At 48.5% G+C, this 27500-nt stretch overlaps 1 protein-coding gene across 1 annotated transcript in view; it reads left to right on the forward strand.

Annotated features, from left to right (window-relative positions):
* The window catches only part of LOC306922508 (nidogen-1-like), a 72532-nt gene that overhangs the window by 37952 nt on the left and 7080 nt on the right, over window positions 1-27500 (forward strand). The window contains exons 12-20 of the mRNA XM_079500167.1: window positions 2758-2895; window positions 6291-6416; window positions 7783-7926; window positions 10322-10438; window positions 20468-20539; window positions 22092-22268; window positions 23364-23536; window positions 24286-24412; window positions 25574-25745. Of these exons, the coding sequence (XP_079356293.1) occupies window positions 2758-2895; window positions 6291-6416; window positions 7783-7926; window positions 10322-10438; window positions 20468-20539; window positions 22092-22268; window positions 23364-23536; window positions 24286-24412; window positions 25574-25745 (1246 nt within the window). The remainder of the gene's footprint in view (window positions 1-2757; window positions 2896-6290; window positions 6417-7782; window positions 7927-10321; window positions 10439-20467; window positions 20540-22091; window positions 22269-23363; window positions 23537-24285; window positions 24413-25573; window positions 25746-27500) is intronic.

A 27500-nucleotide genomic window follows, 5' to 3' on the forward strand; every position in this document is an offset into this window, starting at 1 on the left:
ACAGGAGATAGGCTCCTGCCCTATATGGGCCTCATGGCTCGGCAAGGCTACTTACTCTCCCAAATCTGGCTGTGACAGGCCGTCTGCCCCACACGGAATACTATCGCCATTTTATTTCATTGTGTCAACTAAATCCTCATTAATGCAAACTAGATTCAACATACTCAAGCCTGCAAACATTCTAAATATGCCCCCGAAATATTTTACTGAGCAAATGGACTGTTACCAACCTTTTTTGTCATGGACACTTGTACAAAACATGAATAATTCTACTACTACAACCAGCTACATTAGCCCCCAGCCTTTAGCTAGCAGTACAACCAGCTACATTAGCCCCCAGCCTTTAGCTAGCAGTACAACCAGCTACATTAGCCCCCAGCCTTTAGCTAGCAGTACAACCAGCTACATTAGCCCACAGCCTTTAGCTAGCAGTACAACCAGCTACATTAGCCCACAGCCTTTAGCTAGCAGTACAACCAGCTACATTAGCCCACAGCCTTTAGCTAGCAGTACAACCAGCTACATTAGCCCACAGCCTTTAGCTAGCAGTACAACCAGCTACATTAGCCCCCAGCCTTTAGCTAGCAGTACAACCAGCTACATTAGCCCACAGCCTTTAGCTAGCAGTACAACCAGCTACATTAGCCCACAGCCTTTAGCTAGCAGTACAACCAGCTACATTAGCCCACAGCCTTTAGCTAGCAGTACAACCAGCTACATTAGCCCACAGCCTTTAGCTAGCAGTACAACCAGCTACATTAGCCCACAGCCTTTAGCTAGCAGTACAAGCAGCTAAATTTTTTCAGCGATGCGATACAAACTCACAAATGATTTACGATCGTCGGGTGCGCGCCGGCTCACCATGGACAGCTCTCTAACCTTTTGGAGATACGGCGCTTTGAAAATCGGGTTATAATGGAGGCTCAACGGAGCTGGATTTAGAAATCACATCGCTGCTGGTGGAGGAGGAGGGGCTATGCTATACCGGAGCAATGCTAAAAGGTAAACAAACGGTCGGTGCGTTCATATGTGGATTAAAAGGTTTTCTACGCTTATAAGCGTAGATGACAATAAAATAATTAAGGAGAACTCCTTCTAACTAGATGGACCAGAGCTTCTTCTACCTCATCCTGGGTTCAGGGTCTAAGGGTCAGAGTTGGGGTCAGCATCAGGTTCTATAAACAGACTGTGGTCTCAGAGGGGGTTTGTTGTCAGAAAGTCCAACATCTGGGGCTGGTTTACTGGAAGACCCCCCCTCCCCCCTCCCCCTCCCAGCTGTGTGGTGGTACGGCCCATGCTGCTGACCAGTGTGGAGGACTCAAAGTACTCACTCACCTCCACAGTACTCGAGTAGTGAGTGTACTCAAATTAATTGAGTGGAGGGCCCCAATGGAAACAAGCCAATAGGCTTCCTTGTATAAATCCTATAGCAGACCCTGTATTGAACTTGTCCATGCAAACTGTTAATAAAGTATTCAATCTAATCAATCCATCCATAAATCAATCAATCAAAAATAGTACGTACTCCACTACTAAAAGTGAAAGTTGCACAGTCACAATTTGTGTGTGTGTGTGTGTGTGTGTGTGCGTGTGTGCGTGTGTGCGTGTGTGCGTGCGTGCGTGCGTGCGTGCGTGCGTGCGTGCGTGCGTGCGTGCGTGCGTGCGCGCGCGCGCGTCATTGGAGTATTTCCAGTTCTCAGTACTTTTACTTCTACTCCTTTACATCTCAGAGGCAAATGTTATACTTTTACTCCACTACAATTATTTGAAAACTTTAGTTACTAGTTGCATAACCACTTCAGGCCTATATACATTCCGGCCATTTGAAAATAGCCAATGGCCAACAAGCTCACAATGCGCTATAGACCCCTGGGAGACGGATTGCTGAGGTGGAGCGCCACACCCAGAGCCATCTAGTAGAAGAGTTACGATATTGAGGGGGCAGAAACCGAGCGCTCGAGCGCTGTTCATGCAGCCTGAACTGAGACAAGCTGGAGTTGGAAATACATGTTTTCAACGAGGGCGGCGCAAATAAGGGCTATTTTAAGCATGTGTGCAACAGGACAAACTGTTTTAAAGTATTGTACAGTAACAACTAAAGTCTCTGTAATGTTTATGTTGTACTATTACTACAAAACAATCTAAAATAAAGGGATTTAAGATCATTAAAGCTGGGCTGTTGCCCTGAGTCCAATGCATTTCTGCCTACTTCCGGTCCAGGACTTGTCCCAGTTGGTTGTCCCCATTTTCAATAGAAGTCTATGTAGGAGAGCCGCCATTGGACTGAAGCCCCATGAAGTGACCAATAGAAGTCTATGTAGGAGAGCCTCCATTGGACTGAAGCCCCATGAAGTGACCAATAGAAGTCTATGTAGGAGAGCCTCCATTGGACTGAAGCCCCATGAAGTGACCAATAGAAGTCTATGTAGGAGAGCCGCCATTGGACTGAAGCCCCATGAAGTGACCAATAGAAGTCTATGTAGGAGAGCCTCCATTGGACTGAAGCCCCATGAAGTGAACGCAGTTTGCGTAACTCTGTCTATATCTAAGGCTCTGGCCACACCTACCATCAGCTCCCAGTAGGCCAACTTACCGCACGACTTGTCGCACCCAAGCCGTGCTATACTCATACGCTGAGTTGGCGGTGGCCGGGATCGAACCCATGACGTTGCGGTCCAAAGGCTCTACCGGCCGAGCTGCCCCGACACAGATTGTACTGAAGTCCTCCTCCTCCTCCTCTTCTTCTGCTTCCTTTAGGTGGAACTCCGGAGCAGAACCCGTGTTTCACAGGGACACACGGGTGTGACAACAACGCGGTGTGCCGGGCAGGAAACGGACTTCAGTTCAGCTGCGAGTGTACCAGCGGCTTCACCGGCGACGGACGCGTCTGTTACGGTAAGAATATACGCCTCGTTTAAATTAGTTTAAACTTCGATATTCATGTTTTTCATTAATATCGGTATCGGTGCTAAAAACAAATAATCGAAAAAAAAAACGGCCGATTATTATATTTCTCATAAATGCGCAAACATGGTGAAACAACCACTTTCATTGAAAATCCGGTAGAGTACGGTTGTAAGGAGATGTATAGCTGCGTGTCTGACTCTCCCAGTGCTCCACTCCCAGTGGAGTAGTAGACACGGCTCCACTCTGCACTGACGTCTCCTCTCTCACTCACACACACACACACACGGAGTCAGAGAGAGGGCCACTGCACTGACTGCAGGCAGGAGAAAGGATTATAGGCTACTAACCTTGTAACCATAAAAAGCTTTGCTGTTTTCATCTTCAAAATACCAAAATAAAATCCACACGTGAGAGGGACAGAGAGCAGTGGTAGAACTACGTTAGCCAAGCTAGCTGCTGCCTGCTAACGCTGCAAACAACAGCTGTAACGCGTTGTCTATTGATTGCCTGTCGTGTGTGTGTGTGTGTGTGTGTGTGTGTGTGTGTGTGTGTGTGTGTGTGTGTGTGTGCCAGCCAACTGAAGCACAACTTTTTTTTCCCCCCATCCTGACCAGCCTAATATGATTATTGCATTTTGGCTATATGCAATAACTGCAAGCCAATGAAGAATGAAACAATCAGTAGCATTGGCAGTCTTCATTTCTAATTCATATTCATTTAGTTGCCAATAATTTTACTGTTGGCCAGTGTTTTGAGACATATTGTCTTTTATTGCTATAAAATGAATGGTAAAAACAAATTCTACATGCATTAAAAAGTGGCCAGTGATCTTGAAAGTGGCAAATTTCAGTGGTGGACTAAAAACAAGGTAACATGGCTTTGGAGAGTTTGGGCAGCAGATCTACAAGCTCTCAACATGTCATGATGCAATGTGCTGTGGGCTTGTAGATCACCAACTCTTGATAAACTAGAACGGTGCCCATAGGGCCTCTACAGCCCATTGGGCACTGATCTACTTGGAACGATGCAAGTTGGAAATTAATGCCCCACCCAGATATCAGGTCTGTCTCCCTTTTATGCCCATATATGGAGTTCTTTGCAAGGCATGCCCAAATAGGGAGTATATGCAGCCAGCTTGTGGAGTTCTGTCTTCTGTGTCAGGCATGCCCAAATATGGAGTGCTGTGAGGTCAGAACAGGCCAGCTCCATATGGACGCTGGGCATGGGCCTGGTCAAGAGCCCGGGCAGAGGCCTTTTTGGGGCGGTTCTGGACAATTACACACACACACACACACACAAACACTTGGTGCATTCATAGATAGATAGATAGATACAATTATATATATGCTGCTACAGTACATGTTTGCACTTGAATTTAAAAAAAAGCTGCATTTGATGGAGGGGGGGGAAGTGTTACTGAAACGATGTTGGTGCTTCTTGCACTTCCTTTTTTATAAGCGATACATATTCTCCAATGCATTTAAAGGAATTCTTGTGTTGGAATTTATGTTACTTAAAGTAAGTTATTTAACTTAAATTAATATCGGTTTATAATATCGGCTATCGGCTTTTTGATTGTCCACTAATCGGTGATCGGATATATCGGCCAAAAACCATATCGGTCGATCACTAGTTTAAATTATTCATTACACTGAATTCGGTAATTTGTGAAGAAATTGGGGGGCTCTTCCTTACTTCTTCCACAGGTGTTACTAAAATGAAGGAGGCTCTGTTCCATTCTGGTCAAACAGATCTAGTGTTAATTACAATTTACAATTAACAATTTACGTTACATTTTACAATTAAAAATAGTCATCATGAATCATACGAACCTTCATCAGTATAAAGACGCATCCTTTGTATCTTGGTATCTTCATGCGACCTGGAGTCAACTGTTCTCGCTGTTTGGAGAATCCACAAGGTTATAGATTCGCGGCCACCTTCCCTGCACCCGCGAACCGGTGGTACATGTCCCCGTGGACCGGTGGTACATGTCCCCGTGGACCGGTGGTACATGTCCCCATGGACCGGTGGTACATGTCCCCATGGACCGGTGGTACATGTCCCCACGGACCGGTGGTACATGTCCCCATGGACCGGTGGTACATGTCCCCACGGACCGGTGGTACATGTCCCATGGACCGGTGGTACATGTCCCATGGACCGGTGGTACATGTCCCCGTGGACCGGTGGTACATGTCCCCATGGACCGGTGGTACATGTCCCATGGACCGGTGGTACATGTCCCCATGGACCGGTGGTACATGTCCCCATGGACCGGTGGTACATGTCCCCATGGACCGGTGGTACATGTCCCCACGGACCGGTGGTACATGTCCCATGGACCGGTGGTACATGTCCCCATGGACCGGTGGTACATGTCCCCATGGACCGGTGGTACATGTCCCGTGGACCGGTGGTACATGTCCCCATGGACCGGTGGTACATGTCCCCACGGACCGGTGGTACATGTCCCCACGGATCGGTGGTACATGTCCCCATGGACCGGTGGTACATGTCCCATGGACCGGTGGTACATGTCCCATGGACCGGTGGTACATGTCCCATGGACCGGTGGTACATGTCCCATGGACCGGTGGTACATGTCCCCATGGACCGGTGGTACATGTCCCCGTGGACCGGTGGTACATGTCCCCACGGACCGGTGGTACATGTCCCGTGGACCGGTGGTACATGTCCCCATGGACCGGTGGTACATGTCCCCGTGGACCGGTGGTACATGTCCCCGTGGACCGGTGGTACATGTCCCCGTGGACCGGTGGTACATGTCCCCGTGGACCGGTGGTACATGTCCCCGTGGACCGGTGGTACATGTCCCCATGGACCGGTGGTACATGTCCCCGTGGACCGGTGGTACATGTCCCCGTGGACCGGTGGTACATGTCCCATGGACCGGTGGTACATGTCCCCATGGACCGGTGGTACATGTCCCATGGACCGGTGGTACATGTCCCCATGGACCGGTGGTACATGTCCCCGTGGACCGGTGGTACATGTCCCCATGGACCGGTGGTACATGTCCCATGGACCGGTGGTACATGTCCCCACGGACCGGTGGTACATGTCCCCGTGGACCGGTGGTGCATGTCCCCGTGGACCGGTGGTACATGTCCCCGTGGACCGGTGGTACATGTCACCATGGACCGGTACCGCTCCTCGTACCGGTGGTACATGTCCCCGTGGACCGGTGGTACATGTCCCCAGTGTGTATATAATATTGTGTATTTTGTTGTATTGGTGTCTGTTACAGACATATAGAGTGTGTATTAATATTGTGTACATTCATTGTATTGGTGTCTGTTACAGACATAGAGAGTGTGTATTAATATTGTGTACATTCATTGTATTGGTGTCTGTTACAGACGTTGACGAGTGTGTAGACACACAGGTGTGTGGGTCCAACGCGGTGTGTAACAACCAGCCAGGGACGTTCCGATGCCAGTGTAACCATGGATACCAGTTCAGCACCGACGGCAAGACATGTGTCGGTACGTGTGTGTGTGTGTGTGTGTGTGTGTGTGTGTGTGTGTGTGTGTGTGTGTGTGTGTGTGTGTGTGTGTGTGTGTGTGTGTGTGTGTGTGTGTGTGTGTGTGTGTGTGTGTGTGTGTGTGTGTGAGAACTACACTACACGGTGGAATGAGAAGAAAAAAACTGGAGGAAAAAAAAAAGTCTGGCGAACGTGAGGGGGATGGAATCATCTTTCTGTGAAGCGGGGGAGGGGGGGGGGGGTGTATACCCCTCATCCCCTGTGGGTGTGACGCCCATGTGTGTGTGTGTGTGTGTGTGTGTGTGTGTGTGTGTGTGTGTGTGTGTGTATGCGCGGTGTGTAATTGTACAAAACAGATGTTTCTCTCTTCTTGTTCTTCAAGAAGGTCTTTTGTCATCCGGTTGATGTGGAGCGTGCGTGCGTGCGTGCGTGCGTGCGTGCGTGCGTGCGTGCGGTTGTGGGTTGTATAGAGTATGTGAATAATGTTCATGGTTTCTCACACAGTGTGGAGAATGTCATAATTCACTGTAACAACTGTCACATTGTTCACTCCTCATTGTCCACGCACACACTCGCGCAAACAGGCACACACGTGCGCACGCACGCTGTCAGCCTATAGCATGGTCGCCATTTGGAGACATTTTATTAACCACGAACTGTTAAGCCTTACCGGTTAAAGCTGCTATAAGCAATAATAAATTATGTCAACATTTTAATTACTTTTTTTTTCTTTTTTGTATTCAGACAGCCAGCAATGGGTAGAACGCTCTCAAAAACAATGTAGTCTCTGTGACTCATCTAGGGGCCGCAATATGCATTCAAAGATTTTCCTAGAAGCTTTGTCATTGGTCGATTTGCCTGTCTATACTTCCTATACTTCTCCTTCTATACTTCATTTTTTTCCCCGACCAATGACAAAGCTTTAGAACATATCTAGGAACATCTTTAGTTTGAATGCAGATTGTGGCCCCGCCCCCATGCATGATGCGTCACAGAGACTACATTTTTACTCATTGTGTTTTACTCATTGCTGGCTGTCTCTACTTGTACTACTTAATTTGCCTGTATCTCTTTCCTTGTCTATCTTTCTTCTATTTTCTTTCTTTCACTTATATATATATTTATATATACTGTATATCCATCACATTGCAACAACTTGTGAGCTTGTAGATCTGTACTTCTGCAATTTCTGAAGATTGTTCTGTTTGTTTGTTTCTGTGTGTGTGTGTGCGCGTGCATTTGTGTGTGTGTGTGTGTGTGTGTGTGTGTGCGCATGTGTGCGTGTGTGTGTGTGTGTGCGTGCGCGTGCGTGCTCGTGTGCGTGCGTGCGTGCGTGTGTGTGTGCGCACACGTGTGTTTGTGTGTAGTGGACGATCGCCCTGTAGACCACTGTGCCAGAGGCAGTCATACCTGTGACCTGCCAGAGAGGGCGCTGTGCAGCTACACCGGAGCCTCCGACTACATCTGCTCCTGTCTGCCGGGCTTCCTGGGAGACGGCCGCACCTGTGTGGGTACGTTACACACACTGTGTGTGTGTGTGTGTGTGTGTGTGTGTGTGTGTGTGTGTGTGTGTGTGTGTGTGTGTGTGTGTGTGTGTGCGCATGTGTGTGCGTGTGCGTGTGCGTGTGCGTGCGCGTGCCGCTGCACAGGGAAGAAACACTTTCCATCTCAGAGTCAGAGCTAAAATAGGCAGGGGCGGTTATTAGCGCTACGCACGACGGCTAGAGGCCCCGAGAGTTCTCTCTGAAAAATATCGCATCGCAGCCCCTTCCGTCGCAGTTGATTGTTCACCTATTTAAGCTGTGGTCGGTTTGTGGCCCCCTACAAATGTATTCTAAATCATGACAGTTTTCAGGAATACCTCATGTTTCTATATCAGTGGTGCTCAATATTTCATGTCAAGGACCCCAAAAATGATCTGTAATTGGCCGTCGACCGCCATCTGAAAATATGTTGTTCCTGGGACCTCCCCAGAAGCAAAAATTTGAGTTAAAAAGGTTAAAAACGAAAGAATATATTAAAAGATTTGCGCCACATTTTCGCGATTTTTCAAAAATAGCAGACCTACAAGCTCATAGCGCGGCACTCGGTGCCGCGCTATGAGCTTGTAGATCTGCTATTTTTTCAATAGGTAAAGTTTGACATAATGCTTAAAACACCAAAAGGGGTTCCCGCCCTGAATGTATTTAAGTACATTCCCTACTTGGGTAAATGTACTCTGTTATATGCAGCATGTTGGCCCTGCAGGCAGAAACATGAGATAACACAAGCCACGCCCACAGGAAATGCTCAACCCAAGTCTGACATCTGTAGGGCTCGTTGGCCATTCATCTTAGAGAGCACGCACGCACGCACGCATGCACGCACTTCTAGAACGCACGCACGCACGCACGCACGCACGCACGCACGCACGCACGCACGCACGCACGCACGCACGCACGCACGCACGCACGCACGCACACACACACACACGCACGCACGCACGCACGCACGCACGCACGCACACACACACGCACAGTGTTGTTGGCCAGCCCCCAACATGCAGAGGAATGTCCATAGATTAGAGAGGAGAGGTTTCCTTCACAAACAGAACATTGTGTGTTTGAACCAGAACAGAACATTTCTGGTCATGTCATCAGCGCTGGGACGTACCGTATACTGTAAACTAAGTACAATTACTCTGTGGTGTAAAGTAACTAAGTACAATCCATCCATCCGTCTTGAACCGCTTATCCGTAGTCGGGTCACGGGGGGTAACAGCTCCACCAGAGAGCTCCAGACTTCCCTACTCCTAAGTACAACTAGGTATACAGCTATACACGGGGGGTAACAGCTCCACCAGAGAGCTCCAGACTTCCCTACTCCTAAGTACAACTAGGTATACAGCTATATACGGGGGGTAACAGCTCCACCAGAGAGCTCCAGACTTCCCTACTCCTAAGTACAACTAGGTATACAGCTATGTACAATGACTCCACTTATACTCTTTGACATGCCGATGTTTGAACTCCGGCACTGTCGCTTCCCTGCAGGGCGAATGCACGGAGGTGTTTTATTTTGAAAACCCTCCAAATTCACTCCAAATGAACCGGAAGCAAAGTCGCCTATAACTAATGTGGCGATCGTAACGTTAAGAGTCATCAGAAGCGTTAATATTGTAACAGCGAGGTAGCGATGATTTTGTTTAATAAGCCCCTAGTCTCGTGTTGCCAGACTGTCACCTCTTGCAATTTTCAAATGCTTCCGTCATACAGTCTGGAGCAACGGAAGCTCTGATCACGAGTAACATATGGAAGCGAAGCCTCCTCTCCACTTCCGTTTCGTCTTGACAGTCGCGCAAATGTATCCTAATATAAATATAAATCATCAAAGCATATATAGCTTATATATAGGCTAGCAGAAATGTATATTAAAAAATTAAATGTAGGCTTAAAGATATTTTAAAATATATTTTCGTGAACGGAAATGACAAACAGATTATTCGGATTTCAGGAGGTGTAGTTCCAGACTCTATAGCATTCGGAGATTGTGGAATAGTTGTCTGGCTACGCAAGATTAATGAGAATAAAAACGCGGTCAAAGATCGCGCTTACAATGGAAGAGTTGCCTAGTGTCGGGGAAGCTACTGCAGTGGGTAGTGTTAAGAGAAGAGGATATTCTGAATCAATAAAAACCCCAAAGGTCGTCAAAGACGTCTTTGACCGGAATCGAGCCATTTTGAAGTACTTAATTTAACTTTACGTCAGTATTTCCATTTTCCAATAATTTCTACTGATATTGTTACTTCACGACATGTGTGCATGTGTGTGTGTGTCTGCGTGCGTGCATGTGCGTGTGTCTGCGTGTGTGTGTGTGCGTGCATGTGCGTGTGTCTGCGTGTGTCTGCGTGTGTGTGTGTGCGTGCAGACATGGATGAGTGTCAGCAGGGCCGTTGTCATGGAGACGCAGTGTGTCTCAACACCCCGGGATCCTTCAGCTGTCAGTGTCGACCCGGTTACCACGGCGACGGCTTCCAGTGCACAGGTAACAAACGACCTTGCAGTGTTGATTTTGATATAGGAAGTTTTGATTTGTCCGGCGTTGTCCAGGGTGTTTTAGAGAAGGGAGAATAGTCAAGGACGTGTGGAGCGTTGTCCAGGGTGTTTTATGGAAGGGATAAGAGTCTAGGACGTGTGGAGCATTGTCCAGGTTGTTTTAGGGAAGGGAGAATAGTCTAGGACGTGTGGAGCGTTGTCCAGGGTGTTTTAGAGAAGGGAGAATAGTCTAGGACGTGTGGAGCGTTGTCCAGGGTGTTTTAGGGAAGGGGGAAGAGTCTAGGACATGTGGAGCGTTGTCCAGGGTGTTTTAGAGAAGGGAGAAGAGTCTAGGACGTGTGGAGCGTTGTCCAGGGTGTTTTAGGGAAGGGAGAATAGTCTAGGACGTGTGGAGCGTTGTCCAGGGTGTTTTAGGGAAGGGAGAAGAGTCTGGACGTGTGGAGCGTTGTCCAGGGTGTTTTAGAGAAGGGAGAATAGTCTAGGACGTGTGGAGCGTTGTCCAGGGTGTTTTAGGGAAGGGAGAATAGTCTAGGACGTGTGGAGCGTTGTCCAGGGTGTTTTAGAGAAGGGAGAATAGTAGAGGACGTGTGGAGCGTTGTCCATGGTGTTTTAGGGAAGGGAGAATAGTCTAGGACATGTGGAGCGTTGTCCAGGGTGTTTTAGGGAAGGGAGAATAGTCTAGGACGTGTGGAGCGTTGTCCATGGTGTTTTAGGGAAGGGAGAATAGTCTAGGACGTGTGGAGCGTTGTCCAGGGTGTTTTAGGGAAGGGAGAATAGTCTAGGACGTGTGGAGCATTGTCCATGGTGTTTTAGGGAAGGGAGAATAGTCTAGGACGTGTGGAGCGTTGTCCAGGGTGTTTTAGGGAAGGGAGAAGAGTCTGGGACGTGTGGAGCGTTGTCCAGGGTGTCTTAGGGAAGGTAGAAGAGTATAGGACGTGTGGAGCATTGTCCAGGGTGTTTTAGAGAAGGGATAAGAGTCTAGGACGTGTGGAGCATTGTCCAGGGTGTTTTAGAGAAGGGATAAGAGTCTAGGACGTGTGGAGCATTGTCCAGGGTGTTTTAGAGAAGGGATAAGAGTCTAGGACGTGTGGAGCGTTGTCCAGGGTGTTTTAGGGAAGGGAGAAGAGTCTGGGACGTGTGGAGCGTTGTCCAGGGTGTTTTAGAGAAGGGAGAAGAGTCTAGGACGTGTGGAGCGTTGTCCAGGGTGTTTTAGAGAAGGGAGAAGAGTCTAGGACGTGTGGAGCGTTGTCCAGGGTGTTTTAGAGAAGAAATAAAAGTCTAGGACGTGTGGAGCGTTGTCCAGGGTGTTTTAGGGAAGGGAGAAGAGTCTAGGACGTGTGGAGCGTTGTCCAGGGTGTTTTAGAGAAGGGATAAGAGTCTAGGACGTGTGGAGCGTTGTCCAGGGTGTTTTAGAGAAGGGAGAAGAGTCTAGGACGTGTGGAGCGTTGTCCAGGGTGTTTTAGAGAAGGGAGAAGAGTCTGGGACGTGTGGAGCGTTGTCCAGGGTGTTTTAGAGAAGGGAGAAGAGTCTGGGACGTGTGGGGTGTTGTCCAGGGTGTTTTAGAGAAGGGATAAGAGTCTAGGACGTGTGGAGCGTTGTCCAGGGTGTTTTAGGGAAGGGGGAAGAGTCTGGGACGTGTGGAGCGTTGTCCAGGGTGTTTTAGAGAAGGGATAAGAGTCTAGGACGTGTGGAGCGTTGTCCAGGGTGTTTTAGGGAAGGGGGAAGAGTCTGGGACGTGTGGAGCGTTGTCCAGGGTGTTTTAGAGAAGGGAGAAGAGTCTGGGACGTGTGGAGCGTTGTCCAGGGTGTTTTAGAGAAGGGAGAAGAGTCTAGGATGTGTGGAGCGTTGTCCAGGGTGTTTTAGAGAAGGGAGAAGAGTCTAGGACGTGTGGAGCGACCTGTCCAGGGTGTTTTAGAGAAGGGATAAGAGTCTAGGACGTGTGGAGCGTTGTCCAGGGTGTTTTAGGGAAGGGGGAAGAGTCTGGGACGTGTGGAGTGTTGTCCAGGGTGTTTTAGAGAAGGGAGAAGAGTCTGGGACGTGTGGAGCGTTGTCCAGGGTGTTTTAGAGAAGGGATAAGAGTCTAGCACGTGTGGAGCGTTGTCCAGGGTGTTTTTAGAGAAGGGATAAGAGTCTAGGACGTGTGGAGCGTTGTCCAGGGTGTTTTAGAGAAGGGAGAAGAGTCTGGACATGTGGAGCGTTGTCCAGGGTGTTTTAGAGAAGGGAGAAGAGTCTGGACATGTGGAGCGTTGTCCAGGGTGTTTTAGAGAAGGGAGAAGAGTCTAGGACGTGTGGAGCGTTGTCCAGGGTGTTTTTAGAGAAGGGATAAGAGTCTAGGACGTGTGGAGCGTTGTCCAGGGTGTTTTAGAGAAGGGAGAAGAGTCTGGACATGTGGAGCGTTGTCCAGGGTGTTTTAGAGAAGGGAGAAGAGTCTAGGACGTGTGGAGCGTTGTCCAGGGTGTTTTAGAGAAGGGATAAGAGTCTAGGACGTGTGGAGCGTTGTCCAGGGTGTTTTTAGAGAAGGGATAAGAGTCTAGGACGTGTGGAGCGTTGTCCAGGGTGTTTTAGAGAAGGGAGAAGAGTCTGGACATGTGGAGCGTTGTCCAGGGTGTTTTAGAGAAGGGAGAAGAGTCTAGGACGTGTGGAGCGTTGTCCAGGGTGTTTTAGAGAAGGGAGAAGAGTCTAGGACGTGTGGAGCGTTGTCCAGGGTGTTTTAGAGAAGGGATAAGAGTCTAGCACGTGTGGAGCGTTGTCCAGGGTGTTTTAGAGAAGGGATAAGAGTCTAGGACGTGTGGAGCGTTGTCCAGGGTGTTTTAGAGAAGGGAGAAGAGTCTAGGACGTGTGGAGCGTTGTCCAGGGTGTTTTAGAGAAGGGAGAAGAGTCTGGGACGTGTGGAGCGTTGTCCAGGGTGTTTTAGAGAAGGGAGAAGAGTCTAGGACGTGTGGAGCGTTGTCCAGGGTGTTTTAGAGAAGGTTCTACCAGCTATTTTTCCTGTGTATTAAAGAGCTTTAACTTTGTAAATAACGTTTTGTTTTAACCAAAAATAATATCACCTACAGCACCTGTGGAGCGACCTGTCCAGGGTGTTTTAGAGAAGGGATAAGAGTCTAGGACGTGTGGAGCGTTGTCCAGGGTGTTTTAGGGAAGGGGGAAGAGTCTGGGACGTGTGGAGTGTTGTCCAGGGTGTTTTAGAGAAGGGAGAAGAGTCTGGGACGTGTGGAGCGTTGTCCAGGGTGTTTTAGAGAAGGGATAAGAGTCTAGGACGTGTGGAGCGTTGTCCAGGGTGTTTTAGAGAAGGGAGAAGAGTCTGGACATGTGGAGCGTTGTCCAGGGTGTTTTAGAGAAGGGAGAAGAGTCTAGGACGTGTGGAGCGTTGTCCAGGGTGTTTTAGAGAAGGGAGAAGAGTCTGGACATGTGGAGCGTTGTCCAGGGTGTTTTAGAGAAGGGAGAAGAGTCTAGGACGTGTGGAGCGTTGTCCAGGGTGTTTTAGAGAAGGGAGAAGAGTCTAGGACGTGTGGAGCGTTGTCCAGGGTGTTTTAGAGAAGGGATAAGAGTCTAGGACGTGTGGAGCGTTGTCCAGGGTGTTTTAGAGAAGGGATAAGAGTCTAGGACGTGTGGAGCGTTGTCCAGGGTGTTTTAGAGAAGGGATAAGAGTCTAGGACGTGTGGAGCGTTGTCCAGGGTGTTTTAGAGAAGGGAGAAGAGTCTGGACATGTGGAGCGTTGTCCAGGGTGTTTTAGAGAAGGGAGAAGAGTCTAGGACGTGTGGAGCGTTGTCCAGGGTGTTTTAGAGAAGGGAGAAGAGTCTGGACATGTGGAGCGTTGTCCAGGGTGTTTTAGAGAAGGGAGAAGAGTCTAGGACGTGTGGAGCGTTGTCCAGGGTGTTTTAGAGAAGGGAGAAGAGTCTAGGACGTGTGGAGCGTTGTCCAGGGTGTTTTAGAGAAGGGATAAGAGTCTAGCACGTGTGGAGCGTTGTCCAGGGTGTTTTAGAGAAGGGATAAGAGTCTAGGACGTGTGGAGCGTTGTCCAGGGTGTTTTAGAGAAGGGAGAAGAGTCTAGGACGTGTGGAGCGTTGTCCAGGGTGTTTTAGAGAAGGGAGAAGAGTCTAGGACGTGTGGAGCGTTGTCCAGGGTGTTTTAGAGAAGGGAGAAGAGTCTAGGACGTGTGGAGCGTTGTCCAGGGTGTTTTAGAGAAGGGAGAAGAGTCTGGGACGTGTGGAGCGTTGTCCAGGGTGTTTTAGAGAAGGGAGAAGAGTCTGGGACGTGTGGAGCGTTGTCCAGGGTGTTTTAGAGAAGGGAGAAGAGTCTAGGACGTGTGGAGCGTTGTCCAGGGTGTTTTAGGGAAGGGAGAAGAGTCTAGGACGTGTGGAGCGACCTGTCCAGGGTGTTTTAGAGAAGGTTCTACCAGCTATTTTTCCTGTGTATTAAAGAGCTTTAACTTTGTAAATAACGTTTTGTTTTAACCAAAAATAATATCACCTACAGCACCTGTGGAGCGACCTGTCCAGGGTGTTTTAGAGAAGGGATAAGAGTCTAGGACGTGTGGAGCGTTGTCCAGGGTGTTTTAGGGAAGGGGGAAGAGTCTGGGACGTGTGGAGTGTTGTCCAGGGTGTTTTAGAGAAGGGAGAAGAGTCTGGGACGTGTGGAGCGTTGTCCAGGGTGTTTTAGAGAAGGGATAAGAGTCTAGGACGTGTGGAGCGTTGTCCAGGGTGTTTTAGAGAAGGGAGAAGAGTCTAGGACGTGTGGAGCGTTGTCCAGGGTGTTTTAGAGAAGGGAGAAGAGTCTGGGACGTGTGGAGCGTTGTCCAGGGTGTTTTAGAGAAGGGAGAAGAGTCTGGGACGTGTGGGGTGTTGTCCAGGGTGTTTTAGAGAAGGGATAAGAGTCTAGGACGTGTGGAGCGTTGTCCAGGGTGTTTTAGGGAAGGGGGAAGAGTCTGGGACGTTTGGAGCGTTGTCCAGGGTGTTTTAGAGAAGGGATAAGAGTCTAGGACGTGTGGAGCGTTGTCCAGGGTGTTTTAGGGAAGGGGGAAGAGTCTGGGACGTGTGGAGCGTTGTCCAGGGTGTTTTAGAGAAGGGAGAAGAGTCTGGGACGTGTGGAGCGTTGTCCAGGGTGTTTTAGAGAAGGGAGAAGAGTCTAGGATGTGTGGAGCGTTGTCCAGGGTGTTTTAGAGAAGGGAGAAGAGTCTAGGACGTGTGGAGCGACCTGTCCAGGGTGTTTTAGAGAAGGGATAAGAGTCTAGGACGTGTGGAGCGTTGTCCAGGGTGTTTTTAGAGAAGGGATAAGAGTCTAGGACGTGTGGAGCGTTGTCCAGGGTGTTTTAGAGAAGGGGGAAGAGTCTGGGACGTGTGGAGTGTTGTCCAGGGTGTTTTAGGGAAGGGGGAAGAGTCTGGGACGTGTGGAGTGTTGTCCAGGGTGTTTTAGAGAAGGGAGAAGAGTCTGGGACGTGTGGAGCGTTGTCCAGGGTGTTTTAGAGAAGGGATAAGAGTCTAGCACGTGTGGAGCGTTGTCCAGGGTGTTTTTAGAGAAGGGATAAGAGTCTAGGACGTGTGGAGCGTTGTCCAGGGTGTTTTTAGAGAAGGGATAAGAGTCTAGGACGTGTGGAGCGTTGTCCAGGGTGTTTTAGGGAAGGGGGAAGAGTCTGGGACGTGTGGAGCGTTGTCCAGGGTGTTTTAGAGAAGGGAGAAGAGTCTGGACGTGTGGAGCGTTGTCCAGGGTGTTTTAGAGAAGGGAGAAGAGTCTAGGACGTGTGGAGCGTTGTCCAGGGTGTTTTAGGGAAGGGGGAAGAGTCTAGGACGTGTGGAGTGTTGTCCAGGGTGTTTTAGAGAAGGGAGAAGAGTCTGGGACGTGTGGAGCGTTGTCCAGGGTGTTTTAGAGAAGGGATAAGAGTCTAGCACGTGTGGAGCGTTGTCCAGGGTGTTTTAGAGAAGGGATAAGAGTCTAGCACGTGTGGAGCGTTGTCCAGGGTGTTTTAGAGAAGGGAGAAGAGTCTAGGACGTGAGGACGTGTGGAGCGTTGTCCAGGGTGTTTTAGGGAAGGGAGAATAGTCTAGGACGTGTGGAGCGTTGTCCAGGGTGTTTTAGAGAAGGGAGAAGAGTCTGGACGTGTGGAGCATTGTCCAGGGTGTTTTAGAGAAGGGAGAAGAGTCTGGGACGTGTGGAGCGTTGTCCAGGGTGTTTTAGAGAAGGGATAAGAGTCTAGCACGTGTGGAGCGTTGTCCAGGGTGTTTTAGAGAAGGGATAAGAGTCTAGCACGTGTGGAGCGTTGTCCAGGGTGTTTTAGAGAAGGGAGAAGAGTCTAGGACGTGAGGACGTGTGGAGCGTTGTCCAGGGTGTTTTAGGGAAGGGAGAATAGTCTAGGACGTGTGGAGCGTTGTCCAGGGTGTTTTAGAGAAGGGAGAAGAGTCTGGACGTGTGGAGCATTGTCCAGGGTGTTTTAGAGAAGGGAGAAGAGTCTAGGACGTGTGGAGCGTTGTCCAGGGTGTTTTAGAGAAGGGATAAGAGTCTAGGACGTGTGGATCGTTGTCCAGGGTGTTTTAGGGAAGGGAGAATAGTCTAGGACGTGTGGAGCGTTGTCCAGGGTGTTTTAGAGAAGGGAGAAGAGTCTAGGACGTGTGGAGCGTTGTCCAGGGTGTTTTAGAGAAGGGAGAAGAGTCTGGACGTGTGGAGCATTGTCCAGGGTGTTTTAGAGAAGGGAGAAGAGTCTAGGACGTGTGGAGCGTTGTCCAGGGTGTTTTAGAGAAGGGAGAAGAGTCTAGGACGTGTGGAGCGTTGTCCAGGGTGTTTTAGAGAAGGGAGAAGAGTCTGGGACGTGTGGAGCGTTGTCCAGGGTGTTTTAGAGAAGGGAGAAGAGTCTGGGACGTGTGGAGCGTTGTCCAGGGTGTTTTAGAGAAGGGAGAAGAGTCTAGGACGTGTGGAGCGTTGTCCAGGGTGTTTTAGAGAAGGGAGAAGAGTCTAGGACGTGTGGGGTGTTGTCCAGGGTGTTTTAGAGAAGGGAGAAGAGTCTAGGACGTGTGGAGCGTTGTCCAGGGTGTTTTAGAGAAGGGGGAAGAGTCTGGACGTGTGGAGCGTTGTCCAGGGTGTTTTAGAGAAGGGAGAAGAGTCTAGGACGTGTGGAGCGTTGTCCAGGGTGTTTTAGAGAAGGGAGAAGAGTCTAGGACGTGTGGAGCGTTGTCCAGGGTGTTTTAGAGAAGGGAGAAGAGTCTAGGACGTGTGGAGCGTTGTCCAGGGTGTTTTAGAGAAGGGAGAAGAGTCTAGGACGTGTGGAGCGTTGTCCAGGGTGTTTTAGGGAAGGGAGAAGAGTCTAGGACGTGTGGAGCGTTGTCCAGGGTGTTTTAGAGAAGGGAGAAGAGTCTAGGACGTGTGGAGCGTTGTCCAGGGTGTTTTAGGGAAGGGAGAAGAGTCTAGGACGTGTGGAGCGTTGTCCAGGGTGTTTTAGAGAAGGGAGAAGAGTCTAGGACGTGTGGAGCGTTGTCCAGGGTGTTTTAGAGAAGGGAGAAGAGTCTAGGACGTGTGGAGCGTTGTCCAGGGTGTTTTAGAGAAGGTTCTACCAGCTATTTTTCCTGTGTATTAAAGAGCTTTAACTTTGTAAATAACGTTTTGTTTTAACCAAAAATAATATCACCTACAGCACCTTTAAAATCTAAACATTAAGCACAGAAAACACCCCTAAAAGGCAGTGTGTAATGATAGTGTTTACATAGCTGTGACCTCCATGTTACAAACACCAGACAACTGTCACCCTGATAACAGACAGCAGGCAGGCAGGCAGACAGACAGTTGAGTAAATGTACTTAGTGGTTGTGGAGTAAATCTACTCACACAGAGCGTTGGCGCATGCTCTCTGCCCCCCCCCCCCTCCCCCCAGCAGCACTGTGGGATTCTGGGTAATTACAGCTTCCTCCGCTCTAATGTGAGGTGTTTACGACCCGCTCCGTCTGCAAAGGGTTAATTTGTTATGTCATAACCTGCCATAGTGTCCTTACTGTACCTGATGACGCACGTGTGCGTGTGCACGTCACACACGCAGGGGCGTGCAGAGAGTGTTTAGAGGGGCAGGGGCTGAAATCTCGTAAGCTCACAACGCATCGCGTTGTGAGCTTGTAGATCAGCTATTTTCGGGGCGCAACCCAGCACTCTTTAGCTAGTGGAGATGCGGTGTGTAACGACATGGACTTCTAAACAAATTTGTTCAATGCAAAATACTGCGTTCAAGTTCGGGAGACTTCGGAAAAAATTCTCCTGAATGCTGCCTTCCAGTATTAGGCATGGAAAGGAGAGGAGGGCATTTGCATGTATTTCACCATGTAGTAAATGCTGCACTCGTGGTCTAGAGAGGGCAGTTGTTTTACAGACGGGTAAAAGGTGTGGACATAGATGAGACATTTAGTTGAAGGTGTGGACATAGAGCGTCGCAGTCCCGCCACCTCGAGAGACCCGGAAAATAATTCCCCATTAATTTTCCTCATAGACTTTTCAAAAAGTATTTATTTAAAGACGTTTACGCCGCGGACAAAGCCAACTGAAGTTGTGACAAATCATGACAATAAACACAATGTTTTGGGCAGAACAAATAATTAGAAAGAAGAAAAAAAACGGCAGGTTACAACACATTTTTGGTTGTTTTTCTTCTTTGTAATTATTTTTTTGGTCCAAAATACTGTGTGTGTTGTCATGATTTGTCACGACTCGAGTTGGCTTCGTACGACGCTTAAAAGGTCTTTAAATAAATACATTTTGAAATTTCTATGGGAAAAATGCATTGGGAATTATTTCCTGGGCTTGGCGTTGTCTCCTCTATAGAGGAGACATTTAGTTGAGACCAGACAGTGCTGTTATGAAGCACATGGTCTGTGTTCTGCTACACATATACGACCTATAGGGTAAATACGTCCTTGAGGAGGATGTAAGAAGGGTTCCAGATGTCACTGTGACCCCCCCCCCCCCCCCCTCCCCCTCCCCCACACACAAACACGCGCACGCACGCACGCACCCCATGTGACCTGACCCAGGACAGGGTGTCCCGGGTGGAATCTCCTGTTTGTGTTTCATCAGAGAGAGAGAGAGAGAGAGAGAGAGAGAGAGAGAGAGAGAGACAGAGAGAGAGAGAGAGAGAGAGAGAGAGAGAGAGAGACAGAGAGAGACAGAGAGAGAGAGAGAGAGAGAGAGAGAGAGAGAGACAGAGAGAGCGAGAGAGAGAGACAGAGAGAGACAGAGAGAGCGAGAGAGAGAGACAGAGAGAGACAGAGAGAGAGAGAGAGACAGAGAGAGACAGAGAGAGACAGAGAGAGAGACAGAGAGAGACAGAGAGAGACAGAGAGAGAGAGAGAGAGAGAGACAGAGAGAGAGAGACAGACAGACAGACAGAGAGAGAGAGAGAGAGAGAGAGAGAGAGAGAGAGAGAGAGAGAGAGAGAGAGAGAGAGAGAGAGAGAGAGAGAGAGAGACAGAGACAGAGACAGAGACAGAGACAGAGACAGAGACAGAGACAGAGACAGACAGAGAGAGAGAGAGAGAGAGAGCCTACCACCAGCCAGGTTGAAAGACTCAACCAGTCCAGTGTTCATTGTAGTCAACTTCATTCATTCATTCATTTTTAGGATTTATTTTTGGTCTTTTATGCCTTTATTGCCGGGACAGTAGACTGAGAGGATACGGGGAGAGAGAGAGAGAGACGGGAAATGACTCGCATGCAGCAAAGGTCGTCGGGATCGGGATTCGAACCTGCAACACGCTGTCAGGCTGCCATTGTTTTAGCCCGGACTGGCGGACAACCACGCCCGCGGCCCGGGCCATCAACTATACATTTTTATACATTCGGAAAAAAAACTAAATAAAAATACGATGACTGAAAAAACTATGACTATACAGACCATTTCATGTGTGTGTGTGTGTGTGTGTGTGCGTGTGCGTGTGCGTGTGCGTGTGCGTGCGTGCGTGCGTGCGTGCGTGCCTGCGTGCGTGCGTGCGTGCGTGCGTGCGTGCGTGCGTGCGTGCGTGCGTGCGTGCGTGCGTGCGTGCGTTTCCCAGAACAAAGAGAAGAGAAGACCCCGTGTGAGCTGGACAGAGACAGAGCCACCCAGGCCTCCTCCTCATCCACAGGTTGGTGGTAGTTTTTAGTTTTAAGGGCCTTGCAAACGGGGAGCGATAAAACACACCTATAGTTCATTTTCAATGAGACCTGCGTTTTTGCTCGGAGAAGTCGCAGTGCGACAACGCAAGCGTATTTACGTGAGTGCGGGCCCGTGAATTTGTTGCGCGCATGCTCGTTACGCGAACACGCCCGCGACTCCCCAGACCTGAATTCTGTTTACCTTTTTTTTTACGCTTGCGTTGTTGCGCCTCCCTTGAGCAGACCTGGAGGAGACCTGTGTTGATCCAGGCAACAACGCCTGCATTCCTCGCTTCACGTTTGCAAGGCCCTTTACTCTGGTTGCCTATATAGAGCGTCGCAGTGTTTATAGTGTTTATTTCAAGACCTTTTAAGCCTCGTACGAAGCCAACTCGAGTTGTGACACATCATGACAACAAACGGGCCGAACAAATAATTAGAAAGGAGAAGAAAACGGCAGGTTACAACACTTTTCTTTGTTGTTTTTCTTCTTTGTAATTATGTGTTCGGCCCAAAATGTTGTGTTTGTTGTCATGATTTGTCACAACTCGAGTTGGCTTTGTCCGCGGCGTCAACGTCTTGCCTATGGAGAAAATGAACAGAGAATTCACTTCTGGGTCTCACGTCTTTTTCTCTCTTCTGGGTCTCACGTCTCTCTCTCTCTTCTGGGTCTCACGTCTCTCTCTCTCTTCTGGGTCTCACGTCTCTCTCTCTCTTCTGGGTCTCACGTCTCTCTCTCTTCTGGGTCTCACGTCTCTCTCTCTCTTCTGGGTCTCACGTCTCTCTCTCTCTTCTGGGTCTCACGTCTCTCTCTCTCTTCTGGGTCTCACGTCTCTCTCTCTCTTCTGGGTCTCACGTCTCTCTCTCTTCTGGGTCTCACGTCTCTCTCTCTCTTCTGGGTCTCACGTCTCTCTCTCTCTTCTGGGTCTCACGTCTCTCTCTCTTCTGGGTCTCACGTCTCTCTCTCTCTTCTGGGTCTCACGTCTCTCTCTCTCTTCTGGGTCTCACGTCGTCATGAAAGGGGACGGGACTGCGACGCTCTATATCAGTGGTTCCCAAATTTTTCCATGACAAGGACCCCCAAATTGACACTAATTAAGCCCCGCGGACCCCCATTTGAAAAAGATATGCCAGGGACCCCCATAAGAGAAGATTTTTACGGCTCTAGCAGTGATCTCAACCCGTTTAATTTCAAGGACCCCCCAGTTCGACATGCATATTAGTCTACGGACCCCCGTATTTCTATCTCTGGGACCCCCAATTTATATTGTAAAATCAATGCTAATGTAACTCTGAGAGTGTATAAATGGAATCCATTTGTACATTCTCAGAGTTACAGACCCATAAGGGTCCATTTGGTTCCAAACTATCATTTAGCTGGGGACCCCCTGGAACTCCCTCAAGGACCCCTGGGGGTCCCCGGACCCCACTTTGGGAACCACTGGCCCATAGGCAAGCAGACTCTTGGCATAGCACTCCAGCGCTTAAAATCATTTAAAAACGTTTAGATTGTGCAATAACTCTTTATCTCCTCCTCCCCAGGGACGTTCCTGTCGTTCTTCCGCCCCCGCCCGGCCGTGGGACAGTACGTGCCCCAGTGCGACGGCCACGGAGCCTACCAGCCCACCCAGTGTCACCACATCGTGGGACAGTGCTGGTGTGTGGACGCCAGCGGGCGGGAGGTCCCCGGGACCAGGCAGACCGGAGGAAGACCTCTGTGTGAGTCAATACACTAATATTACTATATATGTACTCATTCAATTCATTTCATTTCATTTCATTTCATTTCATTTCATTTCATTTCATTTCATTACATTTTCAATTTTCAATTTTCAATTTTCAATTTTCAATTTTCAATTAACACACATAAAATGTGTATATTCTTTTCTATTCGATTCAATTCAATTACATTTTCAATTCAATTAACACACATAATATGGGGCACGGTGGCACAGTCTGTATAGTGCTGTCGCCTCACAGCTAGAAGGTCCTGGGTTCAATTCCCGCTGGGGACGCTGTGGGCGCCGCGTCATCAGTGCCCATACCCGAGGCGGGGTTGGCGAAAGGGCCTTTCTGTGTGGAGTTTGCATGTTCTCCCCGTGTCCCCTATAGGTACCCTCACAAAAACATGCAGTAATCCTGGTCTCTAAACTGGCCAGCCGGGGCGCCTGACGGAGGGGAAAGCAACTGGTCGGAATAACGTGTTCCTTCCACGCGCTACGTCCAACCAGGGAAACTCCCCCCTGTCAGGTGTAAAGGAGCAACTTGGACACTCATGCAAGAAGGAAGCATGAGTTCAAGTCCGTTGCTCTCCCCAGGTTGGCGGAGGGTGTGTAGAGCCCAGGATCACATTAGATAATTGACACAGGGGTGAAAAATGGGTTACAAAATTGTGGAAAAAATGTGTATATTCTTTTCGATTCGATTCAATTCAATTCAATTCAATTCAATTCAATTCAATTCAATTCAATTCAATTCAATTCAATTCAATTCAATTCAATTCAATTCAATTCAATTCAATTCAATTCAATTCAATTCAATTCGTAGCAATTCAATTCAATTCGTAGCAATTCAAGACATTAGTTAGTAGCAGTACTTGCGCGCTCTGCTTGCGCACAAGTAGGCCATGTACTGTATGGCCTACTCAGTGTGCAAGGCGCAAGTTGGCACCTCGACAGAGTCCATTTCTAGTTAGGTATTAATCAATCAATCAATCAATCAATCAATCGCAATAGATCTGCTGTTTTGAAAGGTTCCGTATACAATGATGTTTTAAAAAGAGGTTAAACTTCTTTCCTCCTATTTTTTTTAAAGGCATCGACCACGGAGTGGCTCCTCCCCCTGTAGGCCCCACCCCTAGGCCTGACGTCAGCCCCGTTGCCGCGGGAACGCACCTGCTATTCGCCCAGAGCGGGAAGATCGAACACCTGCCATTGGACGGAAATCACATGATGAAAGACCAGGCCACGCCCCTGCTGCATGTTCCTGTGAGTTACACTTTAAAGACCTAGTGAAATGAAACATATGTTTTTCATACTTTTAAACCATATCTGTGGTCATCATATGGGCATACCTACAATGGATGCCAAAACAATTGGGACAATTTACATTTTTGTGTATTTTTATATCAAAAGTCCATAAAAATCCCATTTTAACACTTTGACTTCTATTCACGAGTTGCTCGAGTTAATTAATTGTAGAACACTTTCCCTGCGATTCGCGAGCTGCCCGAGTTATGTTTTCATTGTTTAATCCACGTTTTTAATCAGTTTTAAGTCATACGGGCAAACCACCGGACAGAATGGGATATAATGGGTCGGTGCACTGGCTGTTCAAAGGTAACTTTAACCAACTCAGCGGTCGGTGCACTGGCTGTTCAAAGGTAACTTTAACCAACTCAGCGGTCGGTGCACTGGCTGTTCAAAGGTAACTTTAACCAACTCAGCGGTCGGTGCAGTGGCTGTTCAAAGGTAACTTTAACCAACTCAGCGGTCGGTGCAGTGGCTGTTCAAAGGTAACTTTAACCAACTCAGCGGTCGGTGCACTGGCTGTTCAAAGGTAACGTTAAACATAGGAAGTCTAGCCTGAAAGACGGCCGTAAATTGTCGGCATTCAATTAAGTCATTCACTGCCAGATTAATTACCTAAATGACCACCCACTGCCAGCTTTAGTATTTTGTTCTATTTCCTTACCTCTTAACATGTTGTAAACATGTTGTAAACATGTTGTGAACAGGACAGGGTGGTGATAGCCGTGGCCTATGACTGTGTCGATCACATGGTCTACTGGACTGACATCACTGGACCAGCCATCAGCAGAGCCCGTCTGAACGGCGGTGACGCCGCCCCAGTGGTCACGGCAGGTACTGTGCCCTCCTCAAACCTTTCATGTTTGAAGTCATTTTCTAAACTTATCTTCATTGTAAATCAATGCACGGCAGCCTTAAAGGGACACTTCACCCCTTTTACAACCAAATCTTATTTTAATGATGTTTGGGAGGCAAGAAACACTTTCCTGTGGTTTTTATGTGGGTAATTTGTGTTTTTAGATATTTCACTATTTCAAAGTGTCCATGGGCTCCATGATGTCATGGACACTGGGCTCACTTCCTGGACTACATGTTGTCTCAGTAAGACAGCCCTCCCCCTATCCACAAGGAGGAGCAGTGCACCAAAGCATTATGGGAATTGTAGTCCAGGAAGGAAGTGAGCCCAGTGTCCATGACATCATGGAGCCCATGGACACTTTGAAATAGTGAAATATATATAAACACATATTACTCACATAAAAACCCCAGGAAAGTGTTTATTGTCTCTCAAACATCATTAAAATAAGATCTGGTTGCAAAAGGGGTGAAGTGGCCCTTTAACCGGACAGAAATCTTCCTTCACAAACAATGATACTAAATGAAGGCTCTGTTCCATTTAGTGTGGCAGAGTGGTTCTCTTCTCACAGGTGTAAACAATGATACTAATGAAGGCTCTGTTCCATTTAGTGTGGCAGAGTGGTTCTCTTCTCAAATGTTTTAAATTCAAGGACCTTCATAAATCAGAGAGTGAACAAATGGAACCCAATGGGCCTGTATAAGGGTCCATTTGATTCCATTTACACCCATAAGGGGCCATTTGGAACCCCTCAAACCACGGTGGTCCCTGGACCACACTTTAGCCCGATTTTCACTGCCTTGGCCTAACAACAAACACTCCATTCCACACTTACCACTTGTTCCACCGTTTCCACTACAAGGAATTTGGCTAAGTGGTGTCAAAGTGGTACTAAATGAGTGCCTAAAAAGTGCCCACTCCTCCAGGGTAACAATTGTACTTATAAATTGACAAAAACAAAAACTAAGGGAATTTGTTTTTAGTTATAGTTTTGAAAACAGTGGCACAATACAGTTTCAGTTAGTTGTCGTTTATTTTATTTTATTATAGTTTTAATTTCTTTCATTTTTAGTTTTTGCTATTTGGTTAGTTTTCGTCAACCATATACACCTTAAGGTCAACGGTGTCGTCCTCCTCAGACCTGGAGAGTCCAGAGGGCGTGGCCATCGACCACCTGGCCCGCCTCCTCTTCTGGACGGACTCCATGCGCGACACGGTGGAAGTGGCGCGGCTGGACGGCAGCCAGCGCCGCGTCCTGTTCAACACCGACCTGGTCAACCCAAGAGCCATCGTCACCGACCCCACCTATGGGTCAGTCACTAGTACTACACTACACTACACTACACTACACTACACTACACTACACTACACTACACTACGCTACGCCACGCCACGCCACGCCACGCCACGCCACACCACACCACACCACACCACGCCACGCCACGCCACGCCACGCTACGCTACGCTACACTACACTACACTACACTACACTACACTACACTCACAACCCCACCTACGGGTCAGTCACTAGTACTACACACTACACTACACTACACTACACCACACTACACCACACTACACTACATTACACACACTACACTACACTCACAACCCCACCTACGGGTCAGTCACTAGTACTACACACACTACACTCACAACCCCACCTACGGGTCAGTCACTAGTACCACACACTACACTACACTACACTACACTACACCACACTACACTACACACACTACACACACTACACACTACACTACACTACACTACACTCACAACCCCACCTACGGGTCAGTCACTAGTACTACACACTACACTACACTACACTACACTGCACTACACTACACTACACTACACTACACTACACTACACTACACTACACTACACTACACTACACCACGCCACACCACACCACACCACACCACACCACACCACACCACACCAAACTACACTACACTACACTACACTACACTACACTAAGCTACGCTACGCTACGCCACGCCACGCCACCCCACGCCACGCCACGCCACGCCACGCCACGCTACACTACACTACACTACACTACACTACACTCACAACCCCACCTACGGGTCAGTCACTAGTACTACACACTACACTACACTACACTACACCACACTACACCACACTACACTACATTACACACACTACACTACACTCACAACCCCACCTACGGGTCAGTCACTAGTACTACACACACTACACTCACAACCCCACCTACGGGTCAGTCACTAGTACTACACACTACACTACACTACACTACACTACACTACACACACTACACACACTACACACTACACTACACTACACTACACTACACTCACAACCCCACCTACGGGTCAGTCACTAGTACTACACACTACACTACACTACACTACACTACACTACACTACACTACACTACACTACACTACACTACACTACACTGCACTGCACTGCACTACACTACACTACACTACACTACACTACACTACACCACACCACACCACACTACACTACACTACACCACACTACACTACACTACACTACACTACACTACACTACACTACACTACACTACACTACACTCACAACCCCACCTACGGGTCAGTCACTAGTACTACACACTACACTACACTACACTACACTACACTACACTACACTACACCACACCACACCACACCACACCACACCACACTACACTACACTACACTACACTACACTACACCACACCGCACTGCACTGCACTGCACTGCACTGCACTGCACTACACTACACTACACTACACTCACAACCCCACCTACGGGTCAGTCACTAGTACTACACACACTACACTCACAACCTCACCTACGGGTCAGTCACTAGTACTACACACTACACTACACTACTCTACTCTACACTACACTACACTACACTACACTACACTACACTACACTACACTACACTACACTACACTACACTACACTACACTACACTACACAACCCCACCTACGGGTCAGTCACTAGTACTACACACTACACTACACTACACTACACTACACTACACTACACTACACTACACTACACACTAC

The sequence above is a fragment of the Electrona antarctica genome (assembly GCF_951216825.1).
Source record: "Electrona antarctica genome assembly, chromosome: 4".
NCBI lineage: Eukaryota > Metazoa > Chordata > Actinopteri > Myctophiformes > Myctophidae > Electrona > Electrona antarctica.